The 18,241-nt window shown below is 48.8% G+C and overlaps 1 protein-coding gene across 3 annotated transcripts in view; it reads right to left on the minus strand.

Annotated features, from left to right (window-relative positions):
- The window catches only part of Htt (huntingtin), a 110,949-nt gene extending 93,161 nt beyond the window's left edge, over positions 1-17,788 (minus strand). For all 3 annotated transcript variants that reach the window (XM_048364904.1, XM_048364903.1, XM_048364902.1), the window contains exons 1-3: positions 17,429-17,788; positions 6,444-6,527; positions 1,255-1,375 (exon numbers count right to left, since the gene is read on the minus strand). In XM_048364904.1, coding sequence (XP_048220861.1) covers positions 1,255-1,375; positions 6,444-6,527; positions 17,429-17,646 — 423 coding nt within the window. In that variant the 5' untranslated portion in view covers positions 17,647-17,788. The remainder of the gene's footprint in view (positions 1-1,254; positions 1,376-6,443; positions 6,528-17,428) is intronic.
- Between the last annotated feature and the right edge of the window lie 453 nt (positions 17,789-18,241).

Consider the following 18,241-nt stretch of genomic DNA (forward strand, 5'->3'; position numbering starts at 1 on the left):
CCATTAGAGCCACAGCTCCACTTCTGGCTTTTTGGTAACTAACTGGAGATGAGAAGTCTCATAGACTTTCCTGCCCAGGCTGGCTTCGAATCATGATTCTCATTAGGAGCTAGGATTACAGGTGTGAGCCACCAGGGCACAGCTGAAAACTTAAGAAGCAAATGCATGCAGAAATTACTGAACATACTTGACAGGAATCAATAAAAAGAATCTGTCTTTTGTCAAAATAAAATGTTAGGCTGGGAATGTGGCTTGGTGGTAGAGTGCTTGCCTAACATGAATGAAGCCCTGAGTTTGATTCCTTAGTACCACATAAACAGGAAAAAGCCGGAAGTGGCACTGTGGCTCAAGTGGTAGAGCGCTGGCCTTGAGTAAAAGAAGCTCAGGGATAGAGCCAGGCCCTGAGTTCAAGCCCCAGCACTGGCAAAAAAAAAAAAAAATCGGGCTGGGGATATGGCCTAGTGGCAAGAGAGCTTGCCTCTTATATATGAGGCCCTGGGTTCAATTCCCCAGCACCACATATACAGAAAACGGCCAGAAGTGGCGCTGTGGCTCAAGTGGCAGAGTGCTAGCCTTGAGCAAAAAGAAGCCAGGGACAGTGCTCAGGCCCTGAGTTCAAGGCCCAGGACTGGCCAAAAAAAAAAAAATCAAATGCTACATAATAAAATTAAGATTAAAGGTTTATAGTAAGCCTTTGATAGTAGTGTGTTAGGTGACAACAATTCAGGTGACAGACTGCAAAGTGAGAAGTGCACAACAGGTCAAAGATGTACACACACACTGGCCCCTCAATCGACTAGGGAACACTTATGACCTATCCTTCCTGAAGATCGGGGCCTCCTCTGTAGCAGAGATGCTCATGGGCTCCTACGCCCCAATCTATGCCACTGAGAAGCCTCATGATTCTCAGAGCTCTTTCTTGCCCTCCCTGCTCACTTCAGGGCTAAACCAGAAATAAGGTCCATGCGGCCACCTGGTAACCAAGGCTAACAACTCTTGTCCCACTCTGGTCCTCTTCTAAAATGGCAACGCAAACATGTGCCCACTGCACAGAGGACAAGGGAACACAGCCCTCCTTGCCACTGTGACATGCAGCACCCTGTCACTGAAAGCCAGCTCCTTGTGACCCCGTGGGCCAAGCCAGGTACACGCACATACCCCACCTCCAAACCACACGCCACACACCAAGTCCGCAGACATCCTGACACACGACAGAAGGAATGTGAAATGAGGGCTTCTTGGCTTAGCTCTTACTTTGATAACTTTGTTGAGGCATTCATCAGCCACCATCCTGACATCTGACTCCGCATCATCGCTACACAGCAGAAAAAGTTCCATAGCGATACCCAGAAGTTTCTGAAATTCTGGAGAATTTCTAAAGTATAAACAAAGAAAAGACTGTCACAGCCAAGAGGAGCCTGCATAAGAGACATACATACAAAATGAATAAAGTATCCAGGATTCTGCAGGCAATTCTGAAATAGAAAAGGAACATTACATGAAAATTAAGAAAATCTGAAAAACGTTGGTCTTTAATAGCTCATCAGTACTGACTGTGAAAAATTTAATTACATCTAAAGTAAGATACTAGGTGGGGAAACACTTCTTCTTTGTTATTAGTACACATTAGCTATACAAGGGAGGGATTCCACTGTGACATTCCCATACATGTACTCAGCATATCCGATCAATTCCCCTCCCCACTCTATTTCTCTTTCCTGCTAATATAATTTCAATAGGTTTCACTGTTTTATCGTCATATTTGCCAGGCTCCATCCCTTTTGGATAATACTCATCCTCTTCACTCTCACTACCCCAGCCCCCAAAGAACCAGTTTGTCTTTCCCTTCTCTGCTAGACTGGTGTATTAACAGCTTTCATTCAAGTTCTTATCTCTGTTAAGCCATGCTAGGCAGGTGCTCTCTGTTGAGTCGTGCCTCCTGCTGTGTGTGTGTGTGTGTGTGTGTGTGTGTGTGTGTGCGCGCGCACACACAAGTGGGCTCCAGTGTGCATACTGGGACTTGTAGCCTGGGCCTAGGCACTGTCCCAATTCACTTAAGCATATCTCTTATCACATTAAAATGCAATTTAAGTAAAACTGTACATTTTTTATGGTAGTACAGAAGCTTGAACTCAGGGCCTGGACACTGGCCCTTACTTAGCTTTTTCACTCAAAGCTGGTACTTTACCATTTGAGCTACACTTCTGATTTTGGGGTGGTTAATTGGAGCTAAGAGTCTCACAGACTTTCCTGCCTCAGCTGGCTTTGAACATGATCCTCCGATCAGGGTTAGCTCTTTCTTGCCCTCCCTTGCTAGGATTATAGGCATGAGTCCCTCATGCCCAGCTTGTTTTCTTGATGACTGCCATTCTATGTGAGGTAGCAGAGTGAAATTCTTTCTAGGTACTCTGTTCTCTTCCACTGGTCTATATATGTTTTGGTACTAGTACTAGGCTGGCTTTGTTACTATGGCTCTGCAGTTTAATCTGAAATCAGGTATTATGACACCCACAGTGTTGCTCTTTGTGCTCAGAACTGCTTTGGCTATTTGGGGTCTTGTATGCTTCCATATGAATGTTAGGATTCTCTTCTGTAAAGAGAACTGCATTGAGCTTCTATTGTTGACGATCCTCTTGTATCCCCTTCCGGTGGTTGTACCTGCACTATCACTGTATCTTATCTGAGTACACTGGAAACCGTGTATACTGGTATTAGAACTAGAAAAGAGAAGGGGAATACCAAAATCGAGAGACACAGGATAAAAAGACAAACGACTACAAAAGCAATACTTGCAAAACTGCTAGGTGTAAATCAACTGAACAACTCATGTGGGGAGAGGGAAAGGGGGAGGGGGGAATGAGGGAGGAGGTAACAAACAGTACAAGAAATGTATCCAATACCTAACGTATGAAACTGTAACCTCTCTGTACATCAGTTTGACAATAAAAAATTTTTTTTAAAAAGAGAACTGCATTGAATCTGTACACTATTTTTTATTATATTACCACTATAACAGTATCAATTCTGCCAATCCAATTTCTTGCGTCTTCTTCAATTTCTTTCTTAAGTATTTTAAAGCTCTGTGTTGTTTTTGGGTTTTGGGTTTGGCTTGTTCATGTTTTTTTAAGACTCATCAGGCAAGCAAGCACTCCTACCACTGAGCTACCCAAATACATTCCTGTACCACTGTATTTAAAATGAGTGTCTTATTAGGTGCTGGTGGCTCAGGCCTGTAATGTTAGCTACTGAGGAGACAGATCTGAGGATCATGGTTTGAAGCCAGCCTGGGAAGAAAGTCTGTGAGATTCTCATCTCCAATTAACCAGCAAAAGGGTGTGGCTCAAGTGGTAAAGGGACATATCTGATTGGAGAAACCCAAGTGAGCGTACCAGGCCCTGAGTTCAAACCCCAGTACTTCCAGTAACCAGGACAAAACGAGGATGGATAGAGAGAGAAAGAGACAGAGAGACAGAGGAAATGGATTATATTAGATAGATAGGTAGAGAGATGAGATAGTCAGAGATAGATTAGATTAGACATAGAGATATGAGCTTCTTGGACAGGCATATTCCTAGTCCTAGCACTCAAGAAGTTGATACAGGAGGATTCAAAGTTCAAGGCCAGCCTAAGCTGCAAGATGAGTTCAAGGGCAAAAAAGTTTCATGTAGGCAGCACAGCAGCACATACACTGGTTTGACTTTTTTACTTCCTTTTTTTTTTTTTTTTTGCTAGTCCTGGAGCTTGAACTCTGGCTCCATTTGGCCAGCCTAAGCAGCAAAGTCTGTAGGAGTCTTATCTCCAATTAATTACCAAAAAACAAAGCCGGAAGTAGAACTGTGGTTAGCGTGGTCCAGTGCCAGCCTTGAGCAAAAAAGCTCAAGGACAGCACCTGGCCCTGAGCTCAAGCCCCAGGACCAGGACCAAAAAATAAAAATAAAAGAAACCTAAGAAAGGTATGGGTAAGTTTCCTGTGGCTACTATAAACTGAGTGGCTTAAAACAACAGAATTTACTCCTTCACAGCGTTGAGTCCAAAATCAGTCAAGCTGAGCTGAAATGAAGATGTAGGCAGTGCTGAGCTCCGCAGGACCCAGCAGTCGCTGCCCGCCTCCTGCTGTGGGGGGCCCTGGCGCCCCAGTCCAAGGCCAGCACCTTCACACCTCCCTATGCTCCCTCCTCGCTTGGCCTTTTCTTTCCCTCTCCCTTCTATGCATACTGCAGAAACGACAGAAAGTTCCGAAGGCTACTCATGTTTAAGGAGAGAGAAAATACAATACACTAGTTCCATGGTTACAGAGTATGTCCACTTCAGATCTACTAGTTATTTATCGAATGAGACCAATGATCACTCTGGGTCCATAAAATATCCTGCTATAATGTTCCACTGAAGAAGCATAATAAATGTAGCACTGCTCCATAAAAGAAGAAGAGAAAACTATCAAGATGGCAAACTAAACCACAACTAAAATCTTAAATACTTAATGCATACATAAAGCTAACATTCCATGAATTCCACCAAATTCTCAAAAAGACAAAATGTCAAGCATCAAGTTCAGAGCATGTAGACCTAAAGAGATCTTACATTCTAGGCCAGTAGCTTTCAAGCGTAAGTGATATTCTTTGGGATTGGGTATTCAGGTTTGCTAGCATTCCCTCCATGTCAGGTTCTCAGCCCTCCCCACTACATTTCCTGGGGTAGCCCCCAGCTGCACCAACCGAAGGCCCACCCACCAGCCAGACCTGAACTCCACCCTGACCTAGAACTCCCTCCAGGAGAAGCGGGCACTCCTATTCTCTGCCCAAACCTAGCTGCTCACCCAGAGTTCCTCCCACCATTAGCCCAGAAGTTACAAGCTTCCACCTGGATAGGAGCAGGTGCTCCATTGCCACCTCTCCCATGGGGAGAGATGGCCTCTCCAATAAGCCTCCATCTAACCCTCCTTCTCCTGTCTGTGACTGTCTGCGCATGCTCTCCGGGGATGGCTGGGATGGATTCTTACAGAGGTCACCTTGAACAAAAGGTTAACTTCTAGCTCTGGACAATGTACATGGCTTTGGGATGTGCTTCCTGCTCTCAGTCAGCCACTGAACCCTTCTCTATAGCTAAATGTTCAGTGCTGTTTCCTGTGTACCACTTGCTGGCACAAAGTCTGAAAATGGAGCTGACATTTCATAAATGACATGACATTAAAGCTTATCTAAAACCACCTAGCAGCCTAGGGAAGGGAGGCCTCCCTGAGGGAGCCTTCCTACCCTCCTACCCCCAATCCCCCCTCCCCACCCCATCCCTGCCACCTGTGGTCCCAGACTATGATCCTAGCTACTCAAGAAGCTGAGCTAAGGATGGTGGTTCAAAGTCAGCCCAGGCAGGAAAGTCTGTGAGACTCTTATCTCCAATAAACTACACAGAAAAAGCCAGAAGTGGCTCTGTGGCTCAAGTGGTAGAGTGCTAGATGTGAGCAAAAGAAGCTTAAGGACAGTGCCGAGACCCTGGGTTCACCCTAGGACCAGCAGAGAGGTAAGACCACCCAGCTTACGCTTTTTAATCATTATTGTAGAGTTGGGTCACAGAGGGGTTACAGTTACATGAATCGGGTAGTGAGTACAATTCTTTTTGAACCATGTCTCCCCTTCTGTAGCTCTCTCCTGGTTTTTCCCCTCCTGTCCCCAAGACTACTTAGCTTATATAGAAGGCAGAGATGGAATTCAAACCATTCCCCTCTACTTTCATCATGGTTTTCTATAATAGCATGGTAACTTACAGGTACTTATACACTAAATTATTCTACGTTACAAATTATGAACTAAAGTAGATCTTTCCCTTCTTAAGTGGTTTAGGTAAGGCATCTTGTCACAGCAGCAACAAAATATCTGATTAGCACAACAAAAAAGCTGCACAAGGTGAGGTTAGTTCCCCTCTTAGGAAGTTCAACCATGGAGGGTGGCAGCGGAGCCAGCCACCCCTCAGCTCAGAAGAGGAGGCTCCAGCCAGTGGAGCACAGGCAGTCCCGGGAGACAAACTGCTGCAAGCTTTCAGGACAGGACAAGCACATATGTAGAAGTATCAAACCAAACAAGACTGTTTAGTAGTTATCAAGAGTGCTAGTTAAATGAAACCTGTTATCTAATTCTCATAATGGCTGTGATTCTTGTATATAATGATTACAAAAAGGAAATATTACTCATTATATTGTCTGAATATTCTTTATAGCCAGAAATATGGGTAAACAATCCTATAATTTTTTTTATGATAAGACCTCACACTCCATTATGTCCATTATGGCCTCAAACTTGAGGTAAATCTTGCTTCAGCATGAGTGCTAGGATTACAAGTGTGCACAACCATACCCATAATTTTTAAAAAGACTTCTTAAAAGCAAGTGGTGAAATAAGGTGTAACACATACAGTTTTTATTTCCCCTAGAAAGCTCAGAGTGCAATTACCTGAGAGATTGTGCCACTATGTTTTCACATATTGTCAGACAATGATTCACCCGGTCTTTCTTGGTGGCTGAGAGTTCCTTCCTTCTGAAAATAAAAAAGAGAATAAGGAAAAGAAGTGAAGATGTATTGGACTGTCTACTTCATTTACTTCTACATTCCATTCATTCAATCAGTATTTCTTGCAATGAACCATTACACTCCATGCAATGAGCAGGGTAGAATCTGGACAGGGAGACGGCGATGAGTTCACCCAAGGGCTTCCTAACCATCACACACCACAAAAAAAAATTGGCAATGCCACAAAATCAGCTTACTTTCCTCATTTTAAAGAAGTTGGCATGCCAAGAGTGATCTGACCACCATCACACAGATAGGAAGTAACAGAGTTTAAAAAAAAAAATGTCTGACTTTATTTTACCAATACACAGCTTTCCAAATGCTAATACCACTGATGCTTCTTACAACCAATGATGTGTCACTTGAATTGGCAACATGTCTTCTTTCTTAGAAGGACAGGTGATTATAGTGCAGGTTACATTAGATGAGGCAACAACTCAATGAAGCATAATATGGTATGTATCAACTTTGTCTTCATTTCTCAAAAACTGTTAACGGACTTGAGTTAGCATACAATATAGGCCTCACTCAGGCATAAACAGTGGCTAGTCAATTCTACCTCCCCAAACACCAAAAAATAAGCCTCCTATTAAGACATGAATGAGCAGCCTGTCAAGAAACAGTCAAGAGGGCTGGGAATATGGCCTACGGTCAAGAGTGCTTGCCTCATATACATGAAGCCCTGAGTTCGATTCCCCAGCACCACATATATAGAAAACGGCCAGAATCGGCGCTGTGGCTCAAGTGGCAGAGTGCTAGCCTTGAGCAAAAAGAAGCCAGGGACAGTGCTCAGGCCCTGAGTCCAAGGCCCAGGACTGGCAAAAAAAAAAAAGAAAGAAAAGAAAAGAAATAGTCAAGAAATCAGACTAAAGTGCTTCCTTCAACTGGGTGCTGGTGGTTCACACCTGTAATCCTAGTTATTCTGGAGGCTGAGATCTGACTATCACAGTTCAAAGCCAGCCTGGGCAGGGAAATCCTTGGGAATCTTATCTCCAACTAACCATCAAAACCCCAGAACTGGTGCAGGGTCTCAAATGGTAGAGTGCTAATCTTGGGCAAAAAAGAGCTCAGGGACAGTGCCCAGGCCCTGAGTTTAAGCCCCATGACTCACAAAAAAAAGTGCTGGTGCTAGGAATATGGCCTAGTGGTAAAGTGCTCGTCTCATATACATGAAGCCCTGGGTTCGATTCCTCAGCACCACATACATAGAAAAAGCTGGAAGTGGCACTGTGGCTCAAGTGGAAGAGTGTTAGCCTTAAGCAAAAAGAAGCCAGGGACAGTGCTCAGGCCCTGAGTCCAAGCCCCAGGACTGACTGGCAAAAACAAAACAAAACAAAACAAAAAACCTAAAACAAGTGCTTCCTTCCCATCTAATCTTTGACCTCAGATATCCTCAAAACTGTCATTCTCAAAGTAAGGTAGAAGAGGAAGATAAAAAAGAACTTGAAGTTCATTGCTTTTGGGGGGGAGGGGAAGGGAACAGGAAAAAATACTAATTCCAATAAAAAAAAAATTTAAAAACCCAAAAACTGGGGCTGAGAATGTGGCCAAGAGGTAGAGTGCTTGCTTAGCATACCTGAGGCCCTGGGTTCGATTCCTCAGCACCACCTAAACAGAAAAAGCCAGAAGTGGCACTGTAGCTCAAGTGGTAGAGTGTTAGCCTTGAGCAAAAAGGAAACTAGGGACAGTGCTCAGGCCCTGAGTTCAAGCCCCAGGCCTGGCAAAAACAAATAACAAAACAAAAAACCCTAAGTTTCATCCTGACTGTGCTTAATGCAATCTTCAGTCTTCTAAAAATACACAGAAAGTAAAATATGGCCACATCAGATGCAGCCACAGGAGAACACAGGCAAACAAGAACCCTAAAGGGAGAAACTAGGAGCCAAGATCAGACAGGGATTCTCAGAGAAGGAACCAGGGCCTGAATGCTACTCTCAGGAAAGAATTCATTATCACTATGGCCCAGTTAATATGTTTCCCTTTAAGCTCTTTCGTGAAAGAAGACATTTTTATTGACAAGTTATACTGAAGAATACTGATCATCAATAAAAGTCCATTACTTGGGGCTGGGGATATAGCCTAGTGGCAAGAGTGCCTGCCTCGGATACACGAGGCCCTAGGTTCGATTCCCCAGCACCACATATACAGAAAACGGCCAGAAGCGGCGCTGTGGCTCAAGTGGCAGAGTGCTAGCCTTGAGCAGGAAGAAGCCAGGGACAGTGCTCAGGCCCTGAGTCCAAGGCCCAGGACTGGCCAAAAAAAAATAAAATAAAAAAAATAAAAGTCCATTACTTGCTCCTTAAAGACACATACCCTACTCCTGTTCCTATTAAAAAGCACTCAGCCTAAGCCAGACTCAGTGGCAGAAATTGGGAGGTTTGCTGTTTGAGGCCAAATTAGACAAAAAAAATTTGAGACCCACATTCAATTCCAACAAGTTGAATGTGGCGGTAGAGGCATGTCATCCCAGCTATACAGAAGCATCACTAGCTGGGCCAGCCTTCATGCCTCCCTAGTCAAAACTTCAAGACCCTATCAGAAAAATTACTAAAGCAAAAAGGACTGAGGGCACAGTTCAAGTGGTAAAGCATCTATCTAGCAAGGATGAGGCCTTGAATTCAAATCTCAACTTTAAAAAGCCAGGCACTGGTGGCTCACAACTGTAATCCTAGCTGCTCAGGAAGCTGAGATCTGAGGATCAAGGTTTGAAGCCAGCAAGGGTGAACAAATTCAAGAGACCATTATCTCTAGTTAACAAGCAAAAAGTCAGAACTGAGGTGTGGTTCAAGTGGCAGAGAGTCAGCCTTGAGCAAAAAAGATGAGCGAGAGTGTGAGACCCTGAGTTTAAGCCCCAGTGCGTGCGTGTACACACACACACACACACACACACAGAGTCACCCTGGCATCTAGCTAGACATGTGACCTAGTCCCCCAGATGCAATGGAACACTGGTGACATGTGACATGTAATTCCTGTCTAACTTGCTTTCCCTGGGTATCTCCCCTTTTCATATCCTGATCAAACAAACATGCCTAACGCCTAACACCCAGCATGTCATACACATAAATTCAATGGAAAAACTGCAAAGCAACAGAATAAATGACCATGAGAAGAAGGTCAGGCCAATGAGACCCGACATCCTCATGAACCACTAACTTCAAGGTTAAAGTGACGGAATAACCCAAATGTCCTTCACCTTGGTGAATGGTAAACAAATAGCCAGACAACAGAAAACTACCTGGCCATAAAAAAAAGAACAAATTGCTAATGGGAAACAATGGCACACTGCAATCAACTATCTTTGATTCAAAGACTTCAAAGACTACATTGGGCCATTCCATTTTTAGAACATCCTGAAACAAACAAAATTATAAGACTGGAAAACTAGTCAGTAATTTTGAGAGGCAGATTATTAAGAGACATGGAGCCCGATGCGACAATGGCTAATGCCTGTAATCCTAGCTATGTAGGAGGCTGAGATCTGAGGATTGCAGTTCAAAGCCAGCCCAGGCAGGAAAATCCCCGTGAGACTCTTTTTTTTTGGCCAGTCCTGGGGCTTGGACTCTGGGCCTGAGCACTGTCCCTGGCTTCTTTTTGCTCAAGGCTAGCACTCTGCCACTTGAGCCACAGTACCACTTCTGGCCATTTTCTGCATATGTGGTGCTGGGGAATCGAACCCAGGGCCTCATGTATATGAGGCAGGCACTCTTGCCACTAGGCCATATCCCTAGCCCCCCCAACCCCCCGTGAGACTCTTATCTCCAATGAACCACTCAAAAATCAGAAGTGGTGCTGTGGCTCAATGGTAGAGTGGTAGCCTTGAACAGGAAGAGACTCAGGGACAGTGCCCAGGCCCTAAGTTCAAGTTCCACAATGGACAAGACAGACAGACAGACAGAAAGAGAGATGGAAAGCTTTTGAAGTGGGGTAAAGGAACTATTTTAAATTCTGATTACAACAGTAATCACGTGCTTTCTTCATTTGGGAAAAAAATCATAGAATTCTACACTAAAAAAAGAACACATTTACTATGTTTTAAAAGAAAAAATGTTGTGAAAATAAAAATGTTCTCTTGTAATAAACCAAAGAAGATGCAAAGAAATGGAAAGACATCCCATGTTCATGGATAGATAGAATATAAAAATAGCCACACTGCCAAAGGTGATCTGCAAGTTCAACACAATCCCCATTAAAATCCCATCGACACTCTTCACCACCACAGAGAAAACAAATCAAAATTCATATGGAACCACAGAAATCCTCAAATAGCCAAAGCAATTTTAGGCAAAATAAGTAATACCAGAGGTTATCACAATTCTACACTTCAAACTTTACTAGAGTTATATAACAAAAACATCTTGATACTGGCATAAAAACAGGCCCAGGGCTGGGAATATGGCTTAGCAGAAAAGTGCTTGTCTAGCATGCATGATGCTCCATGTGCAGTTCCTCAGTAAGAAATAAATAGAAAAAGCCAGAAGTGGCACTGTGTCTCAAGTGGTAGAGTGCTAGCCTTGAGCAAAACAAGCTCAGGGACAGTGCCAAGGCCTTGAGTTCAAGCCATAGGACTGGCACAAAAATAAATAAATAAATAAGTAAATAAAATAAACAGGAAAAGACTATCACAAAAATAGGAGAACAGCCGGGCGCTGCTGGCTCAGGCTATAACTCCTAAGTACTCAGGAGGCTGAGATTTGAGGCTGGAAGTTCAAAGCCAGCCCAGGCAGCAAAGTCTGTGAGAATCTTATCTCCAATTAATGGCCAGAAAACTGGAAGTGGCACTGTGGCTCAAAGTGGTAGAGCACTAGTCTTGAGCAAAAGAGCTTAGGGATCGTGTCCAAGCCCTGAGTTCAAGCCCCCAATTGTCAAAAACAAAAAGAGAACAGACTATCACAATCAGCTTAAGAAGTATAGATTCCACATTTTCTTCTTATCCCATCCAGAACCATTTTCCAGTAATCCAAACCCTTTGAGGGAAAAAAAAATTTTTATCTTTCTTTTTTCTCAATGGATAGACCTATAATCATAAAATTATGCTGGCAAGCGGCTGTTACTAGTCTTACTGAAAATTCAAACAGTAATTATTAACTACTTAAATTTGAAGTAAAAATCAAACTGTCTACTAATTATTTTTTCCATTTTTCTTAAACCTACTTTTACTTCTAACATAGCTAAAGGTGTGTAATCTGATACATTATAACAACTGCCACTACCCTGTCCCTAGCCCTGGAATCATCAATTTATGCTTCACATATCATTTACATAATGACATAGAAACATACATAAATAGTTACATGAACAGAATCACACAATATGAAAGCATGTAGGGCTGGCTATTTGCTCTAGCATAATTTCCTTGAGAGTCACCCAAACCACTGCAGCTATCAATAGTGGCATTCCTTTTTATTGCCGAGGAGTTGAACCGCTGACCTACTGAAGGACACAGGGAGTGATTCCAGTATGAGGACATTATAACCGAAGCTGCTAGGAAGACTTGTGCAAAGGTGTTTGTGGCCCTATGTTTTCATTTCTCCAGAATCAACACCCAGCATGATGGCTGCTGGGCCCTAGAGTAACAGTGTGCTTAATTTAGTAAAACCTGACACACTGTTTTCCAAAATGACTGCACTTGTGTTACATTCCCACCAGCAATGATCAAAGGACCCAGTTGTGTGCATCCTCACCAGTACTTGGTGTCAACATGATCTTTGAAAAACATAAATTTAGGCTAGGTGTGGTGGCTGACACCGATAATCCCAGCTACTTAGAGGGCAGAGATGAGAAGGGTCACCAGGGAAAATGTTGGGACCTCATCTCAAGTGATAGGCTACTGGTAGTGCACACAAGTCATCCTGGAAGCTGCACGGGAAGCACAAAATAAGAGGGTCGTGATCGGGGCCAGCCCAGGAAGAAACACAGGTCCCTGTCTGAAAAACAACAGCAGAAAGGAGTGGTGGTATGACTCAAATGGTAGAGTACCTGCCTCGCAAGCATGAAGCTCGGAGTTTAAACCCCAGTACCGTAAAGGAAAAGAACTTATCATTTGAATCACCTGCCTTTCCACACAAGCTGATTTTGGTGCACTTCCTCACTTCTGTCGGCATGGCCCTCTCCCATGTGGCTTGCCCCTCTGCTCTGCACAAGTACACCGGCTCAATAAAAACCGCACAGTTCACCTCCCCCTCTCTTTTTTCCAGGGTTTGTATCACCGGTCAAGCTGGAAACCCAGAGCATAAACCTGAGCCGGCACACCAGAGGCACTAGGTAAAAGGGGTCCTTTTCCAGGTCACTGAGTCTAGACCCCACTTGGGTCCCCATTACCAGCAACTGCCAGCTCTCCAGATCCCCTCAGCTGGCCACCGCCTCACAGTCATGTGCAAATGAGCTACATAGGAGCCAGGACACACAGCAGAATCTCTTAAATCAAGGCTCTGGTTCTAGGGCTTACAGCTAGACAGAAAAGCTACACTTCTTAATAGCTCCCAAGAGGCTCCAAATGACTGGCCCTGTTATCTCTAGGACATACCTTAGCACCTGAGTAGATCCAAGATAACACAACACTAAGGAGTCTTTTATTTCTTCTTCCACCCGTGTGAATGAGACTAAACATTTTGAGGGTGGGCCCGCTCAAAGGCGATTTAGCAAGTGACTGGCTATGTGGAGGGATGGAGATGGAGAGTAGATACATCACGGATGCATTCCAGGCAGAGACCTTTCCCTATGCATCTCCAAAACACCTTTAAAACTTACTTCTGCCAGCCACCAGTGGCTCATGCCCGTAATCGTAGCTATTCAGAAGGCTGAGGTCCGAGGCTTACAGTGCAAAGCCAGCCTGGGCAGGAATTTCCCTGAGACTGCAATAAACTACTCAAAAAGCCAGAAGTGAAGCTGTGACTCAAGTGTTATAGAACTAGCCTTCAGCAAAAAAGCTCAGAGACAGTGCTCAGGCCCCAAGTTCAAGCCCCAAGAACAGCACAACAACAAAAAAAACTAAACAAAACTTACTTCTACAATATTATATAGCAATTACTAAGGACTATAGGAACTGCACAGAACTATCTCTACAACGTATGGGGGGGGGGGGGAGGGCGGTGCTGTCAATGGTCCAAACAGAAAGGACCTATTTTAACGCCTGTCTCTGCATTTGTAAATCTGGGAAGACACAGAAGTGATTTTTTTTTAGGAAGTGAGACTAGAACAACTGGGAGGGAAGCTCTGTTTTTCAAACCTACAGTGCTGCCTAAAGATATTTTCATGGTATATATATGTAATTAGTGTAATTTTTAATAGTTTATAAAAGCAGCCAAAAAATGCTCTCCAAAAAGCAGTGCTAATAAATTTGGGGAATTATTTAAATTCTTTAAGAACTTAATATTGTAAAGCAGAAGCAAGGTAACAACAGTGGGATGATTTGCTGTTTGAGGTAGGTTGTTGGGACTACTGCAAATCCAGCTGCCTATATCAGAGCAGTGTGAACTGCTTCCTATCACACAGTTGCAGTCCTATTCAGATGGGTCATGAAGTTAAATGGAAAAAAAGAGAAAAGAACAGTATTCTAGGTGTGGAAAGAATATAAATTTCTGACTTGTGAAAAAGGATATCAGCCTGGCAGTTCGGCTTAGTGGTAGAGTGTTTGCCTAGCAAGCATGAAGCCCTGGGTTCGATTCCTCAGTACCACATGAACAGAAAAAGCCAGAAGTGGCGCTGTGGCTCAAGTTGTAGACTGCTAGCCTTGAGCAAAAGAAGCTCAGGGGCAGAGCTTAAGCTCTGAGTTTAAGCCCCAGGACTGGCAAAAAAAAAAAGAAAGAAAGAAAGAAAGAAAAACAAATATAGCTGGCACAGATGTCTCACATCTACAATCCTAGCTACTCAGTAAGCCAAGTTCTAAGGATTTCATATGTGTATGCATTTTAAAATAATAAAATGAATATTATTATACAATCAAGTACATACTATAAGTATCCATTTTATTTAAAATAACAATAATCAATGCCTGGAATACTACTCAGGAGGCAGAGATCTTAAGAGCACAGTTCAAAGCCAAGCCTGACAGAAAAGTTCAAGAGACTCTTATCTCCAAGTAACCAACATAAATGTCAGACTGGAGTTACTGCTGAAGTAGTAAAGTGCCAAGCCATGAGCAAAAAAGCCGAGCAGATCACAAAGCCCTGTTCAAGCCCCATACCAGCGCACGCACACGCGCGCACACACACAATCTTCATATACATATGCATAGATTATATCCAGAAAAATGTGTAAGTACAACATTTGCACTAGGAACAGAGCTAGGTACTCTGTCATTGTCATCATTACCCTTTCCTAATTTAGAAATCATTAATGTATTGTGCAAAAATAAGAGTAAATGTATGTCTGAAGTGGCAGAGAGCCCACATGCAATGTGGGAACAACTCCTACCACTCAAAGAAGCACTACAGAAGACTCTGGATGGGCTGACTAGAAATTAACTTGTGTGAAAATAAGTCAAAATACTTTCAATTCCTTTAACTACTGAAACAAGTTTTCTACCTCTTAGTAGAAAAAAAGATACTTCTACACTTCATCTTATCAAGTAATCCACCATATTTCCCGAGTCATTAATTTCTAATTAAACTACGAGGAAAAGGATCCTATCAGAACCATAAACAAGAAACATTACTAAGAGCCAATGGCTATAAATACAGTGACATTTCTTCAAGAGACTGGGACCTCCTTATGAACTGTACAGATGGAGATTCGAAATAAACTGTGATTCATGAAAGTCCCAAATTGCAGGAGAAATCGGACTCAACCCACAGATTTCCAGGAAACATCTCGAAGTTGTGTTGGATGGATGTTAGTAACAGTTTCCCCACCGCGCCCTCTGATGTAGGCGCCAGCCCGGGACCCCCGGCTCCCCACGGGTAACCAATGCCACCCATGACGCCACCAGCTCTCGGGCTGGCACGCCTGCGTCCTCGCAAGCCTGGCTGGGAGACCCGGTCCGGGCATCCACGTCGCCGTTTTACTTCTAAGGGAACCGCGACGCGCTCCAGCCAGCTCTAGGATCTGTCACTGAATCTAATCGCCGTCGCCATCCTCCTGACAGCCTCCCCCCTCCCGCACCCAGAGGCGCCCAGGTCCACTAAGTGCGGCTGAGACGAGCGCGCTCCCACGCTGAGGTCACCAGTGATCTAATGATCGACACCAAACGCCATCAGGCCACCCGCGGCCCGGAGCGCCGACGAACAAAACACCACCACCACCCTCCACGGGCCGCGCCCCCCCCCCCCCCCCCGCCCGGCAGCATTAGGTCATCCGCCGTCCCCCGGCGCTCCCGCGCGGCCCGGATCCTCGCCCCGCCAACCCCTCCTCGTCCCCCGCTTCCCTTCCCTAACTTCGCAGGCCGAGAAGGGAGCGAGGGCCGGGGCGCGACTCCCGGAGGCGGGTTCCGGTCTGGCCCGACCAGGCTCAGATCCCGGGGCTGAAGGCCGGACGGCGCCCCGGCATGGGACCCCAGGAAGAGGACTCCAGGCAGAGGTGCCCAGGCAGGGACCCCAGACCCCAGGAGGGCCCTCCAGGCAGGGGTGCCCCAGGAAGGGGACCCAAGGCGGGGGTGTCCCAGGCAGGAATGCCCCAAGCCGTGGTGCCTCAGGCAGGGCCCTCCAGGCAGGGACCCCAGGCAGGGACCCCAGGAAGGGGACCCCAGGCAGGGACCCCAAACCGGGGTGCCCGAGGCAGGGCCCTCCAGCCAGGGACCCCACGCCGGGGTGCCCGAGGCCGGGGTGCCCGAGGCAGGGCCCTCCAGGCAGGGACCCCACGCCGGGGTGCCCGAGGCCGGGGTGCCCGAGGCAGGGCCCTCCAGGCAGGGACCCCACGCCGGGGTGCCCGAGGCCGGGGTGCCCCAGGCAGGGCCCTCCAGGCAGGGACCCCACGCCGGGGTGCCCGAGGCCGGGGTGCCCGAGGCCGGGGTGCCCCAGGCAGGGCCCTCCAGGCAGGGACCCCACGCCGGGGTGCCCGAGGCCGGGGTGCCCGAGGCCGGGGTGCCCCAGGCAGGGCCCTCCAGGCAGGGACCCCACGCCGGGGTGCCCGAGGCAGGGCCCTCCAGGCAGGGACCCCACGCCGGGGTGCCCGAGGCCGGGGTGCCCCAGGCAGGGCCCTCCAGGCAGGGTGCCCCACGCCGGGGTGCCCGAGGCCGGGTGGCCGAGGCCGGGGTGCCCCAGGCAGGGCCCTCCAGGCAGGGACCCCACGCCGGGGTGCCCGAGGCCGGGGTGCCCGAGGCAGGGCCCTCCAGGCAGGGACCCCACGCCGGGGTGCCCGAGGCCGGGGTGCCCGAGGCAGGGCCCTCCAGGCAGGGACCCCACGCCGGGGTGCCCGAGGCCGGGGTGCCCCAGGCAGGGCCCTCCAGGCAGGGTGCCCCACGCCGGGGTGCCCGAGGCCGGGTGGCCGAGGCCGGGGTGCCCCAGGCAGGGCCCTCCAGGCAGGGACCCCACGCCGGGGTGCCCGAGGCCGGGGTGCCCGAGGCAGGGCCCTCCAGGCAGGGACCCCACGCCGGGGTGCCCGAGGCCGGGGTGCCCGAGGCCGGGGTGCCTGAGGCCGGGGTGCCCGAGGCCGGGGTGCCCGAGGCAGGGCCCTCCAGGCAGGGACCCCACGCCGGGGTGCCCGAGGCCGGGGTGCCCGAGGCAGGGCCCTCCAGGCAGGGACCCCACGCCGGGGTGCCCGAGGCCGGGGTGCCCCAGGCAGGGCCCTCCAGGCAGGGTGCCCCACGCCGGGGTGCCCGAGGCCGGGGTGCCCCAGGCAGGGCCCTCCAGGCAGGGGGCCCCAGGCCGGGGACGCGGGGCGTTGCGGCGGGAGTCCGGCCGCAGAAGGGGCGGCGGCGCTCCGGAACTCACGGTCGGGCCAGCGGCTCCTCGGCCACCGCGGGACCGGGCGGCGGCTGCGGCGGCGGCGGCGGTGGCGGCGGCGGCGGCGGCGGCTGCGCCTGCGGCGGCGGCTGAGGCGGCTGAGGCGGTGGCGGCGGCTGCTGTTGCTGCTGCTGCTGCTGCTGCTGCTGCTGCTGGAACGACTTCAGGGACTCGAAGGCCTTCATTAGCTTCTCCAGGGTCGCCATGGCGGCCCCCCGCTCGGCGGGGCAGCCCCCGGCGGCCTCGGGCCGACCCGCGCGGCGCGGCGCAGCTCAGCAGCGCGGCAATGAATGGAGCGGGACGCCGCGGGCCGACGCGGAGCGCGAGCGCCCGGCCATCTTGGGCTGTCCCGGCAGCCCCCGCGGTGCCCTACGTCCGCGGCGCGGCCCCGGCGGGGGCGGGGCCGCGCGGACCGACGGCGTGCTCCGCCAATGGGCGGCTTGGGCGGCCAGCCAGCCCCCTCCCTCCCTCCCTCCGTCCCCGGCCGGGCTTCAGCTCTTCAGACTGGGCCACCGCCCGGCGGAGAGCGCGAGCCGGGCCTCTCCTCGACGCCAGCCCGACGCGGGGCGCGGGGCGGGGCGAGAGGGTAAGGAGGCGCCGCCCGCTCGGCGCGAGGGGGCGGGGCGCCGGAGGGGCGGGGCCGGGCGGGGCGGGAGTCTCCCGCGGGGCGGGGCGGGCGGCCGGCGCGCAGGCTCCGGAGCTGGAGGCCGGCCCCGCGCGCGCGCGCGCGTCTGCGCGCTTCCTCACCCAGCGGCCCAGTGGCGTCCGCCCCGTCGGGCGGGCTGCGTGTCGGGGCTCCGG

Source organism: Perognathus longimembris, chromosome 16, assembly GCF_023159225.1.
Source record: "Perognathus longimembris pacificus isolate PPM17 chromosome 16, ASM2315922v1, whole genome shotgun sequence".
Classification (NCBI taxonomy): Eukaryota; Metazoa; Chordata; class Mammalia; order Rodentia; family Heteromyidae; genus Perognathus; species Perognathus longimembris.